Source organism: Carcharodon carcharias, chromosome 17 (genome assembly GCF_017639515.1).
Source record: "Carcharodon carcharias isolate sCarCar2 chromosome 17, sCarCar2.pri, whole genome shotgun sequence".
Lineage (NCBI taxonomy): Eukaryota > Metazoa > Chordata > Chondrichthyes > Lamniformes > Lamnidae > Carcharodon > Carcharodon carcharias.
Genome location: NC_054483.1, coordinates 75,186,504 through 75,201,108, shown reverse-complemented (window position 1 = coordinate 75,201,108; position 14,605 = coordinate 75,186,504). Strand labels below are relative to the sequence as shown.

Below are 14,605 nucleotides of genomic sequence, written 5' to 3'. Positions count from 1 at the left end.
GTGTATCTTTTGTGATAAGCCCATTTTCTGTTTTGATAAAACTGCATCAAGTTACAATTCTTCAATATATCAGGGATTATTTTTTAATGAAAGCGAGGAGGAAAGAGTTCTAAAATGCTGCTTGATTGCGTTGGCTCATGGGAGATGAATCTTTGTGATTAGACAAATGATGTTGAACAGAATTTGAACTATAACTTCACTTTGGAAAGCTAACACACTTCTGAGATCAGCTTTCACCTGGATTTCCAATTGCGCGCAAGGGTAATCTCTATTCCCATGCCCCTAAATGCATTGAAGCAGAAAATCAATAATGCTGCAAACTCTCTGGAAAATGGGCAGCATCTGTGGAAAGCAAATGAGTCTGACAAAAGATCAGGAACCCTTATTTCCTCTCTTCACAGATGCTGTCGGACCTAAACTTTTCCAACATTTTCTGTTTTTAATTTCAGGTTTCCAGAATCAGTAGGACTTTCTTTTTATTTTGAATCAGATTATTTAGTGTTTGTAAGGAATTGCTGAACATTATATTGGAGGTGAATTTCCAGTGGATTCTCAGTTTTGCCTGGCTGGGTCCCTCAAAAAAATAAAAATAAAATTGCGCTTGGCATAATATGTTACAGATAAATTATTTTCAAGGAACGTTGAAGATCTCACTGTAAGCAGCAAATCTATTTTTATCTTTAACTGAGAGAAGATTTAAAGATTTTTGGGGCAGGATAATTGGCTTACAAGAGATTCAGGGGGAATGTGAGGAAGAGCTTTTTGTTCATAAGCTGGAACGTGCGGGCCATGAGCGGTGGAAGTGGAAACAATCAATGATTTGGCACAGATCGGGTTTAGTCAGCATGATTTTGTTAGGGGAAGATCACGTCTTACTAACTAAATAGACTTTTTTGAGGAAGTATTAAGGAGGATTGATGAGGGTAGTGAATGTTGTCTATATGGATTTCAGTAAGGCATTTGACAAGGTCCCACACAGCAGACTGGCCAGGAAAGTGAGATCTCATGGGATACAGGGGAAGGTGGCAAGTTGGATCCAAAATTGGCTCAGTGACAGGAAACAAAGGGTAATGGTCGATGGATGTTTGAATGGGAAATGGTTTCCAGTGTTGTTCCATAGGGCTCAGTGTTTGGGCCCTTGATGTTTGTTGTATATATTAATGATTTAGACTTAAATGTGGGAGGCAAGATTGAGAATTTTGCAAATGACACAAAAATTGGCCATGTAATTGATAGTGAAGAGGATCGCTGTTGACTCCAGAATTATATCAATGGTTTGGTTGAGTGGGGGGAGAAGTGGCAAATGGAATTCAATTGGAAAAAGTGTGAGGTAATGCATTTGGGGAGTACAAACAAAACAAGGGATTACTCAATAACAGGAAGTTATTGAGAGGGGTTGAGGAAGTGAGAGACCTTGGTGTGCATGTCCACAAGTCCTTGAAAGTGGCAGGACAAGTGGACAAGGTAGTCAAGGAAGCATATGAAATGCTTTTCTTTTATTAGGCGAGGTATTGAATACAAAAGCAGGGATGTAATGATGGAACTGTATATAACGCTGGTTAGGCCACAGCTGGAATTTTGTGTACAGTTCTGGTCACCACATTACAGGAAGGACATCATTGCTCTGGAGAGAGTGCAGAGGAGATTTACAAGAATGTTGCCAGGGCTTGAAAATTGCAGCATGAGAAGAGATTGGGTAGGCTAGGGTTGTTTTCCAATGAACAGAGGAGGCTAAGAGGTGACCTAACTGAGGTGTATCAAATTATGAGAGCCTAGATAGGGTGGACAGGAAAGACTTGTTTCCCCTAGCTGAGAGGTCACTTACCGGGGGGCATAGATTTAAGGTGATTGATAGAAGGATTAGACGAGACATTAGGAAAGATTTTTTCACCCAGAAGGTGATGGGCATCTAGAGTTCACTGCCTAAGTTGGTGGTTGATGCTGAAATATTCAACTCATTTAAAAGATACCCAGACGGCATCTGAAGTACCATAACCTACAAGGCTACAGGCCAGGTGCTGGAAAGTGAGATTAAAATGAGCGACTTGGGTTTTTTTTCTCTTTTTGGCCAGCGCAGACATAGTGGACTGAATGGCCTCTTTCTGCATTGTAACTTTTCTATGGTTCTATTATTTCAAAAGGAAATTGGATGGGCACTTGAAGGAAATAAACTTGCACAGCTGCAGAGATCAAATGGGGGAATGAGAGTACTCCATGGGAAGCTAGCATGGATTCAATAGGCCAAATGGTCTCCTGTGCCATAAATGCCTCTGACTTTTTAAGCAGCATTATGATTATTGTATTTATATTACTTGTGAGAAGTAACTGTTGTAAAAGAAGGCAGCTCACACCACCACCACCACCACCTCAAGGGCATTTAGGATGGGCAATAAATGCTGGCTGAGCCAGCGACACCCACGTCCCGTTTAAAAAGGATTTTTTAAAATGCTACTGGTTGGGATTGCAAACCATAACTTTGGAGTTTCTTGTTTTTATGATTCTTTGCTGCATCGTTCCAGCATTCTGTATGCTCTTCTGTGCACTACATATAAGTTGTTTGGTTCTTGTTGATTTTATTACATTCAAATGAAGGTGGATGCTGGCTTTTGACACTACAGGCTTCCATGTGTGAAATATTTTTAAAGTTGCCTTTCTTCAGAGACGTTGGATGTTTTAACTGGGAAGTCCCATTAAGCGTGGGAGGTAGTGCTGCAGTTACTTGAATGAATTTTCCTTCTATAACTTCAAAGCATTCATTTTATTTAGCCGTCTCAGATTTATTCATCAAAGTAGTAGTAACTGACCTGCCAAAAAACAAGAGTGTTATTCATGATTGCTGTTGATGCCCAATCTTTCACAGGTGTCCGAAATGTGACAGCGCTTGGTAATTTGATTACCTGGCAGAAGGTGGACTATGACTTCAACTACCACCAGATGGAATTCCCTTGCAATATTAATGTACTCATCACTTCTGAAGGAAGATCTCTCTTACCGGTACGTGTATTTTGTGGATTTGTCTATTTGTACAACTTCCATGTATATTATGCTCCAAGTCCTGTTGATTATTGATCTAAATAAGTTATGCATTGTAGCAGCTGTAAAGCAGTGAAGTGATTTTTCACTCCAGTGAAAATCCTAATGACAATGCAATATGATTTTTGTTTAATAATATTTTGAATTGTAAGAAAATCTTTTGAACTTGATTTTTTTTGAATCAACATTAAGTATTAACACCTCACTTTATGACAAAAAGTGGATTTTTTTTTTAAAAGGAGGCCAGGAATAACATTGTTAGTTACAAGTGGCTCTCTTATCACAAGCGTTGTTATTTTTACTGTTGGAATAAAAATGCTCTGCAAGTTTCATCTTGAAAAGAGTGTACAAACACACAATTCCTCCTGAAATTAGTACAGCAGGATGAACAGGAGGCATTATGAAGTCAGGATTCCTTTAAGAACTTATGGTTTTGTGATCCTGCCCCATTTGTAAGGCCCAAAATTCCAGGTTAACCCTGGTTGTATTTTCTGGGGACGTCAAAAACTTTTTGAAAGAAGGATTAATTTCTCGATTTAACATTTTTAAATATGTCCATCTCGGTTTTAATTGCATCTTTAATTGTTACAATTGCTACTGCTGTTTCTTTCATGCTTATTTTATTAGTGGTATTATTAACACGGATTATATAGATAAACTCAAACTGAACTGGTTATTGTACAGATTACTTCTGTATACTGGAACTTAGTTTGACAATCAGTCCAATAATTCTACCCATTGAGCCGTCAGAATTTCTTTATTAAAAAAAAATATTCAAGTGCTTCACTTCATAGTGCTGTAATTTGTTTTTGTTATTACTTTCTATTAGTGCTATAAATCACTATTTGAATAATAAAGTATAGATTGAATAATTGTGACCTCATAACAAGTGGATCTGACAGCATAATATAAAGGGTGAAGTTGTAAGTTCAGTCGTCATGTGTAATGTACACTTTTGTCATTTGCTTTTACATTGATAGTTTATAATGTTATGAATGATTAAAATGCAAATTGTTGTAAGGTAGGTCTTGGGAAATCTTTTAAGTTGCTCTTTTTCTTGGTATTCCTTCCATTGCTGTTTTGTAGCTGAAGCAAACTATTTTTCTAATTTATAGTCTGACTGCCAAGTCCACCTACAGCCTCAGATGATTCCTGCTAATGTAGAAGAGTATATGGCTAATTTACAAACAGCTGTAGTGCCTTCCATGCTAAAGAAATTTCGCATATATGTGAGCTTACTGAGACTAATGGACTACAGCATATCTGATGAAGTGACCAAGGTATTAAAGTCCTTTTTTTTTTGTTGAAGGCTATATTTCCAAGTTCTATAGTAGGTAATATGATTCAGTTTTTAATTGTCTATATTCCAGGCAGTGGAAGAAGATTTTGTGGAGATGAGAAAGAGTGATCCTCGAAGCATAACTGCAGAAGATCTCCATCAGTTGCTTGTTGTAGCAAGGTAAGTTGTGTCAGAGATGTGAAATGGCTTGTTGCTTGCATTTTTGTCATAAATTATTGAACTTTTCACAAGAAATGCATTAAACAGTTTTTGCGTTTTCTCACTTGTAATATTTAAATTTTACCTTTGTTTTTTACTAACTACCAAATTTTGAATGAACCCCTACTGAGAGCATGAGTAAAAAAACAGTTGCACTGTGGATCTGACTCTCTCAACTCAGTCTCCCTTTAAAGCCTTCTTCTGTCTCCTTCCTCAGTCTTTCTTCAGTCCCATCTTCTCAACCTAGTTTTTGATCATCATTTCAGAAAAGCTCAGCAACTAGTTCTTTTTATTATCTTTCATTAAAGCACATGTATTTTTTTGGGACTTGGGGTGAAACAACTTGCAGAGATAGGATAGGGATGAGGCCAAAGATTCTATCTTTATGGTCTTTGGTGGGTGTGCCAATGTCAGTCAGTGAGAAGTGGGGTGGATAAACAGGATAATGCAGTGGGATTTTGGACACATTGGCATTTTGAGGGGGTGGAAGATGGCAGGCCAGCAAGGAGAGCATTAGAATAGCATCTGTAGGTGACAATGCTATATAAAATCGTAGAGTTTTACAGTACAGGAGAAAGTCAGTAGTTTCTGTGCTGGCTCTTTGGTAGAGCAATCCAAATCACACACCCTACTTTTCTTCATTATCTTCCTTTGCTTTCAGTATCTAACTTTTTTCCTTGTATTCTGATGTATGGCAGAGGGCCTGGACAAAGCACTTTAGTGGAGGCAGAAATAGGCAGTCTTATTGATGGGAGGATTTTTGAGGTCTGAAATCTGTGAATAGAGCTCAGTGTGCATTTAAGTATGCATGAAGAGATCTCTGCTTGAGTATATGTGAATGATGCAGTGTTAGCATATAAATTGCTGACCTTCTAAGTAGGTATTCTTATACTGGCAGTATAGTATAAGAGCACCATCAGACAAGGTTGTAACTGTTATGACTTGGCAGATGATGTGTGCCAGGCAGACCAAATCCACAAGAGTAACCTGGCCTCACTATCGCAACAGTTTTGCAATTTATATTTATTATGAGATGTGTGCACTGAATTCAGAAGCAAGGAGTCCACTAAGATCTCGAGATTTTTAAATTGTTATACTTTTGTAACAGTTACAAAATTGTGGGGAACCAACATATTGTAGCTCTAACCTAAGTGTTTCCATCGTTTTTTGTTTTTAAGTCTGACAAAAGTTGTCTTATCTGCTCTGAGCTTTACTTTTGATTATAATATTACTTTAAGACAGCGTAGCTTATAGTAAAGTTTGTAGAATGGAAACATTAGTTATTTTTTAAATAAAACAGATATCATAAATTCAGGTTTATGATTTAAGTGACTGATGCAGACCTTATATTGTAGTAGTCACATTTTTGTATTTGGAGCAATAGCATTTCGCTGCTGTAATTTGATTTTGCACTTTGATTTATGTTAGCTAAATAATTATTCACACCAGAAACTGCATGTTTCTTCCTAATAAGATAGCCAAATTGAAAAGTAATTTGACAACCTGGTTAGGAAGGGAAGAATTAGGTGAATGAGTTTAAATAAACTGTTGTACATAAGTTTCTGCAAGATGTAAAAATGTTTTGTCTGTTAGCTATTTTGTGCTTTTATACTGTTAAAAGTTAACTTTAATTTGCCTTTTAAAAGATTGGTGTCTCTGAGTGCTGGCCACACAACCTTATCACGAGAGAGGTGGCAGCGGGCAAAGCAATTGGAGGTTCTTCGCAAAAGCAGGATACAGCAACAAACCCATGTAAATGGCAACGAACCTTAATGATGGACTGTCTTTAAAACTCAAGAATTTATTGAACTTGTGTGTCAGTGGGCTTTATGTAAATTTGAAGAGCTAACATTCCTTCTCAGCCCACCTGCCAAATCTATCATCAGGTTGAGGAAAAACAATTTTTTTCCTTCTTTGTAGATCATTTGTATCAAATTTTCTTACAGAAATTTCTTAAATCTGAATTCTGACTACTTTATTTCTAACGTCTGTGTTGCTTGTACTGCATTTTAGTTAAATACATCCATTTGTGAAAATACTTCTACATTCCTCTATTACCACAATTTCTCAAATACAAGCTATTTTTGTAATTTTGTAAACTGCATTTGCATAACATTGTACTTGTTTAAAAATGGCCTTTTTAAAAAAAAAGTGAAATATGAAGAATTCAACAGCTGTTACATTCTTTGTTTCTTTTTGAAACTCTTCGTCTCATTGTGGGTTTAGAATGAACTTCTAGTGGTGTCTACACATCCAGATCTAATCTTGTATACTGACATTGGAACTAGCAGTGAATCAGTTTGTTTACATGTCATAGTTTTAAGTGTGGACAACTTTGTTTAATCAAAGATGGGTTAACTTCTAATATTGAAGCGGTCTCTTTGATATTGCTGCTCAGACTTACTGGCTATTTAAATTATGTACAAGCTGCCTTCAAACCATAACTGCATTTTTTTTGCATCTATTTGAAAATTCACTTTTTAAAATTTTGTAAAGTTATCTGCCAGTGATTATACTATTGTAAGTCAAATGTGCAATTTGGCACATCTGATGAAGTGGGATAGAATTCCTGATGGGGCAGATGGGCTGTGGAAAGAGTGGGCATGATGGGCTGAAATGGCCTTTCCTTTGTCCATGCTTTTACCTTATTCAGTTATGTAGAATATGTGCATCTGGTAACAAGTGAACAGTTACTTTAGTAGTTTGTAGACTTGTATAAAAATAAGCTGAGTTGTATAATTTGGTTCAAATGAGGCCTGTCGGAGCAAAGCTTTGGAGCAGCTTTAAACATCTCAACCCTGTAATTCAGTTAGTCTTATAAACACACTTGGTTTTCACTTTTAAGCTGAGTAGGTGGATTATGGGACTACGGCAGTGCTTTATCAGACAAGCAGATCAGTTGATCAATTCCAAAGTATAATTTTCCCCCACCTGCCTGTAGTTACTGGTTTATGTGCTAAATCAGGCCCACCTGTACCTGAGCAAAACACTCTCGGGGAACCTTAAGCACTCTGTATTACTTGCTTATCGGATGGCTGGTTAAACTTTAAAAAAAATATTGCAGCATGCCAATTGTCAGGAATTCAGGTTAAGGAGGATGTTACAGGACTGTGAAACCTTTCTCCATTTTGTCCACCCAGTGGCAGCATTGAGCACACCCTGATTTGAAACGAAATTTCCTTGTACTTTGTCCCGACGTTGTTGCTTAAGTAGTTCCTATTCACCAATGCAAGATTGCATATTTGGAGCAGTCTTTAGTAGTGTGGTCCTCTTGAACTAGGAACTGGATGAAGACTGCCCAAACTTTTGTAATATCTGGACTTTACAGCTCACGGGGAAGGCAAGCTAATCAATCACTGCTGGTTTCATACATGGGTTCAAAAAGAACAATTTTGCCTTCTTATCAAACTGAAGTACTTACCAACCCCTAAAGCTGTCCTATATTTCATGTGCTTACTTTAGAACAGACTGGCACTAAATTTCAATATTTATAAATATGGAGATTTTCCAGCTCGTGGCAGAAGAATTCCCAAGAATGGAATTTTTAACTTTACAATTTTGCATTCCTGTAGATGAAATATGTTGGTTTTGGGAAATGGAAGCCTTATTTGAAAACTGAGTTTTGGCATTAAGTACTGTCAGCTATAGTGCAGTTAGATATAGAGCTCAGCCACCTCCTCTGCCCCAACAATATCCCTTAAGCCTTCCCAAACTACTCCTACTCCCCTTTGTGATGTACTTAAGCTAACCATACTACAGTAATGCCTTCCTGGCCCTTTTAAATAACATGTCTTTTGTTAAATAGTAAGTGAACTCAAATTTCATCGAGCGATGGAAAAACCATGTCTTAATTCCAAGGTGTGCAAAACAGATTTAGAAAGACATGATCTTTTAATTGAAGTTTAAACAAAGCCTTAAGCCTTACAGCCACCAAATGGCAGAGTTTTGGGGGTAAAGGCGATGCACATTGAGGATTTTTCCTAACTTTGAAAGTGTTTTAAAATTGAATCATTTGGAGTTTGAGTAGATTTGTAATGACTTGGCCCCATGAGTTCATGAATGCACTCGATCTGCTTTGCCTCGATTCTTTTGACCCTAGGTTTTCATTTAACAAACTAATATGGGTGAATAAAATTAGTCTTTGTTTCCTCTTCAAACATACTGACTTTTGGATTTGGTTGGTTTGGAGGTTAGATCACTTCAGTTAATGGCTGATTATTTCATAATCAGAGTTGGTATAGAAACTAATGGCCTTTTGCATTATAACTCTGAGATTAGTTGGGCTGTCTTTGCAGAGTGACTTAAGAGAAACGCACTGTGCTGCCACTGAAATTTTACTGCTACTCTTACATAAAATTCTTTGCCATATTAAAATTTTGGTAGTTCTAGGTTTCTCTTGAAAATAAATTATAATTTAAAGGGTGGATGAATCTAAATTTTCAAAAAAGAATTGTGTGAGGTAAGTGATCTTTCCATGTGATCTTTGAAGATTTCTGTATAATCATATCAGGGATATTTACTGTAAATTGGTTTGTTTTCTTAAACAAATTAAAAGCTACTTTTTTAAAGTTTGATTCTTTTCTTTCTGGGTGATAATTATAAAGATTTGAAAAGAGCCTAAATCGCCCAGTGACATGAGTCAATATCCTGGTTTCAAGGCTTGATCTTTGCTGAATTAGCTGGTGCTGCAGTAGGTATTGGCACATCAAACTGTGGAGGAAAATAACTCCGTGATTCCTACATTTGCTCATTATCCACCAATTTCTGATAGAAAGCATGTATGTGGAGTCATTTTGCAAGGGGTGGTTAGCTAATCCAAGTGAAGCAAGTGAATAAATATTTACCCTTGCATTGCATTGTTGTAATGTTATGTGCCAATGTTGTAGATTGAATACCATAGATTACATTCTCTATTTAAGGATGGAAGCATTAAATAAAACCTCAATTGTCCAAAGCAGGGAAGAAGGACCCAGAACTGCTAAACCCAAGGCAGTTAAAAGAAAATGTTTGAGTGGAACATCAGTCACTTTAAATTCATTCTTGTGGTGGCTTTACTGGCAAGGTTGGCATTTTTGCCCAATTCTACTTACCATGAGATGGTGGAGACCTTGTGACAGAAAATAAAAGAACTTGCATTTTATGCTTCATAACTAATGATATACTTTTGAAAGCTAGTCAGTGTTGCAATGGAGATGATGTTCATGCTGTTTGTCTTGGTGATGCATATCTTGTTGAAGTGTACCAGGAGTACACATCAAGGGTGGCAGAGGTACCAATAAAATAGATTGTATTTGTCCTGGATCATGTTGAGCTTCCTGAGCATTTTGCTACATTTGCACCAATTCAGGCAACTGGAAAGTATTCCACTGCATGCCTGATTTATGCCTTTCCCTTGGGGACTCAGGAGCTGAGATATAAGCTGCAGTACACACAATTTCTGCCATGGTTAGATTCATTTGTGGAATGCATTATTGAGAGCAAGATCAAGTGGGTTTTTCCCCTCTGTTGGTGGTTTCTCTCATCACCTCCTGCAGCCCTTCAGGACTTGGCCAACTTAGTTAGTGCTACCAAGCCATTCTTGGTGATGAACATTGAAGTCCTCCACCAGAAGTACATTCAGTGCTTCTTCCAAGTGGTGTTCAATGTGGAGTAGTAGATCTAAGGAAGGTGGTAGTTGGTAATCAGGCTGTTTGCTTGCCTTTGCTTGAGCTGGACTTGAGACTTCATGGGGCACAAACACCATGTTGAGGTCTCAGGCCACTTCCTCCCAACTATGCCACCATTTCCGATTATACCAAATCTCTCTCACTGCCAATTTTTGAGTATGACTGTCGGGTTGTTGCTCAACTAGTCTGTGGGGCAGCACTCCTACTACAAGGAGTCTTCAGAGGTGACAAACAAAAACAGAAAATGCTAGAAAAACTCAGGTCTAACAGCATCTGTGAAGAGAAAAACAGTTAATGTTTTGAGTCAGTGTGACTTCTTCAGGAGCTGACTGGGCAGGGTATGCCCTTGTCATGACTGATACTGGGGTTGATGTCAGGTGGTCTGGTTTTATCTTCTGTAACTTGTATCAACAGTGGCTTGCTAGGTCAGTCATGTCAGAGGGCAAAGTCTATCACATTGCTGAGTCTGGAGTCAAATGTAGGCCAGACCAGGTTACGACAGCAGATTTCCTTCCCTAAATAGCATTAGTGAAGCAGAAGGGTTTTTATAACAAGCCAGTAGTTTAATTGTCACCATTATTGGGACTAGCTTTTTATTCCAAATTAATTAAATTCCACCAACTGCTACAGTGGGATTGAACTGATGCCACAGAGCATTAGTCCAGGCCACTGGATTAGGAGCCCAGTCACCTCAATTATGCGCTGTCCTGTGATAATGAGTGTAAACAGGTCATTGATGCAGATTAGATGACTGCTTTTCAGAACACCTGCAGTTCACAGGCATGACTCAGCTACTAGTCACTTGTCACTTTAATTCTCTGCACAACTCCCCCCCTCTGACCTCCCTGTCTATGGTCTCCTGCAGTGTCCCAATGAAGCTCAACCTAAGCTCAAGGATCAACACCTTGTCTTTCAGTTAGGCAAGTTACAGCCTTACAGACTCAACATTAGAGTTTATTTTCAGATCAATCTCAGACCCATTTTGTGTTTTGGACAGCAACTGATTACAGCAATGATTGTTTTCCCACTCACAACTCCCAACTTTTTCACTTGTCCCATGATCACCTTTTGCCTTGCACCACCGTGCCCATTTATTCTCATGTCTTCCACAATATCGCAGACCTTCCCTCGTGTCCTATCCTCTCCTCCCTTTCTCTGGATTTGCTTTAAACCAATTCTGATATGTTAAAGTATTTTTGGCATTTTGTTTTTATTTTAAATGTTTTATTTTCAAGTGGAAAGTGAGGAAACTGCAATAATTTCCATCTAAATCTCTCAAAGTCACACATCCCATATTTTCCTTCATTGCTGCTACTCAACAGCACCAAGGCATATTGTATTGACCTCAGCCTGTGTCAGTCCTTAGCTGTTGAAATGTGCAGTAATTGCTATAGAAACAAATGTATATGAAGTTCGGCTTTAACACTTGCACTCAAAAATTAAAAGGTGTTTTGCTTTAACTTTTTTTTTTATTAAAATAATGTACATCCCTCATGTCAAAATACACTGGAGTATATCTACCTTTGAAGCATATGTGGATTTTTTAAACACTCCAAAGAAACCACACTACAGTGACAAAACATGAATAAATAAGCACATTAAAACATTTAAAAGTTACAATACCTGGAGTTTATTACAGGAATGGACAGTTTCATTTTCTTAGAAATCCTCTGCAATAGAGACATTTAAGACCACAATTAAGACACTCAGGAACCTGCTTTAGATATCACGTTTACAGTCTAGCTACAGTACATTTATGAAAAAACAGGCACTAGCTATAGGATCCTACTAATGCTACATCATATTTAAGTCAAGCTTGCTCTCAGGCCCCTTCACTTAGCTACAGGTAATTTTCATTAGGATCTTGTCTCTTTCGTAATGAGACATGATGAGGGAAATAATACTCCTTTTCTTAATAGTTTACACATTGATGTAATACTTTAATAGTGAAATTAGCACAAGGTATTCAAGTCCTTTCAACTAAACTTAAGCTGCAAAGGCATGATGTTACATTAAAAACTGAGAAGCAATCAAAATAAATTTAAAAACATTTCTACGGAGTGCTTTGTTCAGGTTGAATCATAACTTCCCTTGGTGGCAGTTTCCCTGTATGGCAGAGAAGACAAACTAGACCAAAATACAACTCACTATCCCACTAATACAATTCAGTGCAACACAAACTAAGTGACAGTTCTTAAGTTGTGTGGCATGACATGTTTAAGTTACATGTAGCATACAATCCCCTCAAGTTATACAGTAGATAAAGCCATCTGGAACAGGGCAGGGTTTGAGCCCATTACAATTAACTGGAATTACAATACCCCTAGCCTAATATGTACTACCACAATTAATATTGCACATTGGCCTGTTCAGTAGTTAGTGCTGCAGTAGCTTAAAGAAAAGATCCAGGAATACCCAGATTCACATGTAACAATGACCATCAGAAAACCTCAAATGCCATGTTAAAGATTGCAGTTTTGTACGCAGATACATTTTAAAAGGGCATCTTGTCTTGGGCCATAACTTTATAAAGTATTAAATTTAATCAAGGTTTGAAAGGACCCACCAGTGGCTAAATTTGAATTATCCTAGTCCGGCACTGTGTAAACACATCTTTCAGCTGGGGATGCTGACCTTCATTTACACTATCAGGGGTTCGCTGAACTTTTCCCACTGCAAAGTTTACCCCCTGAATCAGTCCTGCCTGGGTCATGCTCGCTACCTGGACCATAGAGCTTCGGATCTTAGCAAATGGCGAAACAGCCCTGCTCCCTGCATCGTCGGCTGGGGAAGGAGTTGCTTGTAAACCAGTCTCCACATCGGGTGGATTGGATATACAGGCTGAACTGTTATCTGGCGATACAGCAGGACATAGTGCTTCAACTGAAAGAAAAGGTGGATTTGAGGTAGCTGAGGGCACGTCCAGCTTAGAGGGTCTTGATAAAAGTGGTTCCATTACCTCTGGTTCAGATTTAGACTTGGTGCCCAAGATGATATTGCTTTGTTCACGTTGCTGGTGATGGAATGCAAGGTCTACAGGAATGTCTGGAACTTTGTGCTGTGCATCTTCTACAAACTGTTGACAATAAACATCAGTGGGAGTGTTGAAATCAACCAATATACCCTCATCAGCATTTGGTGCTTTGCCAGAAAGCTGGACATCAATCATGACTTTACTCACTTGTTCAGGATTACACTGAGCTATGTGGATTTCTGAAGGATTACTCGGAATACTAAAATCTGAACTGCTAATAGATTGCGATCGACTTCCTAACCGTGGCCGAGGACCTGTAGCAACAATACCACAACTAGGCAAAACATAGTCACACTGCCTGACATCTTCAGAGTTTGTTAGCTGGCAATCATCATCTGACTTAGAATTGGAGAGGAAACCGTCAGATTCAAAAGAGTCTGAGTCAGAAGAGATCTCTATGTCTGAATCGGTATCATCCTTGGAGACCACTACTGGTGAATCAGAGCTCCCCAAGCTACTGTCCGACTTCCACAGATTCACCCGCAGGTTTGGTCTCAAGAAATTGACCTTCATCTCAGGCTTTGAGAAGTTGCCAAGCTTGCGAAGGCTGCCGATGCTCACATTGGATTTAGTTTGTTTGACTTTTTGATTAAGGGAGGAAAACTTGTTCATAAGGAAATTCTTGCCTTGGGTTAGGCTTGTACTACTCGAAACTTGACTTTTGGATCGGATACCAAGGATGTCTTCATGTGGTTTACTGTGCTTCCTACAAAAACAACGTAGAACTCAGTCATTTCCTTTGACAGTTTAAAAATGTTATTCAGAAAAATTACTGCATATTTGCTGCTTTAAACCAAGGGAAACCCAGCAAACCAAAAATAAATTGGCTAAATGCTTTTACATCCCTAGTGTCCAAGCTTTTGCAGCAGTGGGTTAAACCAGTTTCCCTGCAACTTGAGTGGATTGTGTTTAACTCAATTGCTTTCAAGTTAGGTATAATTGTATTTAAACACCATGTCCAACACGTAATCCAGTTTGTTTCTTGGAGCCCTTCAACAATGCAGTATCAATCAAGCAAGATTGTTTTAAAAAATAAGTTTTTCTGGGGCATTAATAAACGTGGAAACACGTTTCTTCTTGACATTTCGGCGATTGGCGACAACCCAACCAGTCAAAAGAGGAACCTGGCAAATGGAGAACATGAAATGTCATCCCTGCCACAACACTGCCTACATTAGAATGCGGACTTGTGAAAATTGATGACTGTCCATCATGTCAAAATGTTTAATTAATGAGGTGGGTGGGAAACAAGGGCCCTAAAGGTTCCAAATAGATGGAAAAACAGCCCTGTTGGAAGCAGGAAGCACTTGTAAACCAGGTACACTTCCACTGGGAAAGGCAGTTGCTTTTGTCTCTTTCAGGTTTGATAGCTAG

The 14,605-nt window shown here is 38.3% G+C and overlaps 2 protein-coding genes across 7 annotated transcripts in view; one reads left to right on the top strand and one right to left on the bottom strand.

Annotated features, from left to right (window-relative positions):
* The window catches only part of LOC121289791 (minichromosome maintenance complex binding protein), a 36,595-nt gene extending 27,496 nt beyond the window's left edge, over positions 1-9,099 (top strand). For both annotated transcript variants that reach the window (XM_041209602.1, XM_041209601.1), the window contains 4 exons: positions 2,861-2,994; positions 4,149-4,313; positions 4,404-4,492; positions 6,178-9,099. In XM_041209602.1, the coding sequence (XP_041065536.1) occupies positions 2,861-2,994; positions 4,149-4,313; positions 4,404-4,492; positions 6,178-6,304 (515 nt within the window). In that variant the 3' untranslated portion in view covers positions 6,305-9,099. The remainder of the gene's footprint in view (positions 1-2,860; positions 2,995-4,148; positions 4,314-4,403; positions 4,493-6,177) is intronic.
* Positions 9,100-11,646: 2,547 nt separating this feature from the next.
* inpp5f (inositol polyphosphate-5-phosphatase F) overlaps positions 11,647-14,605 on the bottom strand; it is a 222,273-nt gene continuing 219,314 nt past the window's right edge. For 3 of the 5 annotated variants that reach the window (XM_041209889.1, XM_041209891.1, XM_041209893.1), the window contains one exon: positions 11,647-13,937. In XM_041209889.1, the coding sequence (XP_041065823.1) occupies positions 12,770-13,937 (1,168 nt within the window). In that variant the 3' untranslated portion in view covers positions 11,647-12,769. The remainder of the gene's footprint in view (positions 13,938-14,605) is intronic. The other 2 variants (XM_041209890.1, XM_041209892.1) reach the window with 2 other exon arrangements.